We start from the raw sequence: 2,193 nt of genomic DNA, 5'->3' as shown, positions 1-2,193 counted from the left end.
CCCCCACCCTCACCTGCTGCTGCAGAACCAGAAGATGCCCCCTAAGTCTGATATGTCCTCTGACTGAGCACCCACCCACTCATCTACCCCACCCCAGGGCTGTGTCAATCCCTCTTTACGCCATCACAGAACATGAATAAACACATTGGCCATTATTTCTTCTATGTTGCTTAATAAATTATGTGTTAATCAGAGGCCCCGCCCACTTTTGTCAGTTTTTGACTGAGATCATTTTATGTTAAGTCACGAGCTGCAGTCATTTTGCTCAAACCTTAGAAATAACATGATCTGTTAGCAGTTGGAGCATGCTCTGAATGACTGCCAGCTACTGCCACWCCAGATTTTAGCTCAGTATCTTTAAAACCAACACTTTTGTGTTTGACATTTTGCCAGTGGTACAAATGAAAACACTATTTATGGTTTTTGGTGGCGGGTGATGATAATTAACAGACACAAAACTGGTCTTTCTGTGTATTCAAGTTCTGCTTCCAAGACTGTATTATACTCCATGTAATGACAGCTCTTTTGTTTCCTTTTTGTGTTTTCCACCTTGGCTTGGACTCCCGAACATACCAATCGCTTTCACAGCTTGGCTACGCTGATGTTTACAGTAGATGTCAGTCATTTCTTATTACATATACAAATGGACGATGAAGCCAAAGTGAACCATGTATTCAGCAGTCAGCAATTTCCCGCTATTTGTTTCTGGCTGATTCCCCCCCTCACTCCCCCTCCCTCCTCCTCCTCCTCCTCCTCCTCCTCCTCCTAGTCCCCACCTGCTTATAGTGGATGAACTGATTAAAACAGTGGAGACGCTGAACTGCAGGTCAGCTCCATCTACTGACTCAGAACAAACACTTATTTTGTCTGCATGAGTTTGAGCGACTGAACAAAGGTGAAATCGTCACTCGTGATTTTTATTTTAATTTATGTTTTTCTCCCGTTTGCACGGTTAAAATTGTTCAAAATAGTCCGAGCACTAAAACACAAGCTGCTGTGAAAACCAGTTAACAAAACTATTTTATGGATCAGAGAGTAAAACTATTGCAGCATTAGAGCAGAAATTATTTCTACACTATCATTTATTTGGAGTTGTGTTTTTGTATTTTGTGACACTTTTTTTTGTAAATTTTAAAACCCTGTCAGAGGCGTATTGACTTAATGGAGGTTAGGGTTTGAAAGCGACAACTAATGTCGTTAGTTAATGCCATCATCAGCCTTCGAATCAGTGAAGCTTCAGAGCAGCTGTTCAGATTAAATGAAAGTGATGCTAATAAATGAATAGATCAAGTAAAGGGGTGTTGCTATTATTGCTTTATATAACTAAACAATTCAACTAACAGCATGTTYTTTCCTTGAGAAACACCTTAAAGTTATATATTGTTTTTGTTAAACACATTTTCCTGTTGAATGTTAACATGCTGTAACATGTAGTTGTGTTTAACATTATGATTTCTTTTTTGCTGATGTGGTTTATTATGTTGACGCACAGACATTGTTAAATTCTTGTGAAAGATTTTTTTTATATCTCTTTATCTGGAATAGGTTGTTGACCTGAAGGAGGAGATCCCTGCTGTAGGATCAGGGAGTTTTAAGCCTTGATCAAAGTCCACATAAATTATGTTTCTTTCCATAAAATCATGTTATTCACAATGACGATCCTAAAAATCATTACTAACATTGAACTACTCCTCTTTAAAAACAAATAAGAAGTAGCAGCTAGCGTTAGCTGGTTGTGAATCTGTTTTTTTCAGTCATTCCTGCTCTTCTAATCTAAATCAGATGCAGGGTTGTGCTAAATACTGTGTTTATAATGTATGTGTGTGTATGAATGAGTTGTATTTGTATGTGAGGCAAAATAATTCCTGAAATAATCAAATAAAGAGACCTAAAGTATGATTCCACCAAGTTTTTCAGTTGTCTTTCTTAATGTGAAATGATTGTGTCACTCTTTTCCCTGTGCTTCGGTCCTGTGTCAAAGCTTGTGTAGCTCTGACAGATCCAAAATATAGAATTATTTGCTTTTAGATTAAAAAAAAAAAACTCAAAATATGATGAAAACATGGTGGCATTTGATACAGGGCCATTTCCCCGATCCTTTTAAGTGGACATTCTCAGCATGCTTATGTTCCTGTGTTTGTCTGTGAAAGGTTTTAAAAAACTCCAGCAGGTTTTCCTTTGTTCCCCTCTGTC

At 37.9% G+C, this 2,193-nt stretch overlaps 1 protein-coding gene across 1 annotated transcript in view; it reads left to right on the top strand.

Annotated features, from left to right (window-relative positions):
• The window catches only part of LOC106535158 (protein phosphatase 1B), a gene marked incomplete in the record, with an annotated part of 21,920 nt that extends 20,016 nt beyond the window's left edge, over positions 1-1,904 (top strand). Inside the window, 1 exon segment of the mRNA XM_014032092.1 lies at positions 1-1,904. Coding sequence (XP_013887546.1) covers positions 1-45 — 45 coding nt within the window.
• Positions 1,905-2,193: the final 289 nt, after the last annotated feature.

This window comes from Austrofundulus limnaeus, unplaced genomic scaffold (genome assembly GCF_001266775.1).
Source record: "Austrofundulus limnaeus strain Quisiro unplaced genomic scaffold, Austrofundulus_limnaeus-1.0 Scaffold1373, whole genome shotgun sequence".
NCBI classification, from domain to species: domain Eukaryota; kingdom Metazoa; phylum Chordata; class Actinopteri; order Cyprinodontiformes; family Rivulidae; genus Austrofundulus; species Austrofundulus limnaeus.
Note: the sequence above shows the minus strand (reverse complement) of the source record. Positions and strands in the feature narration are given on the sequence as shown.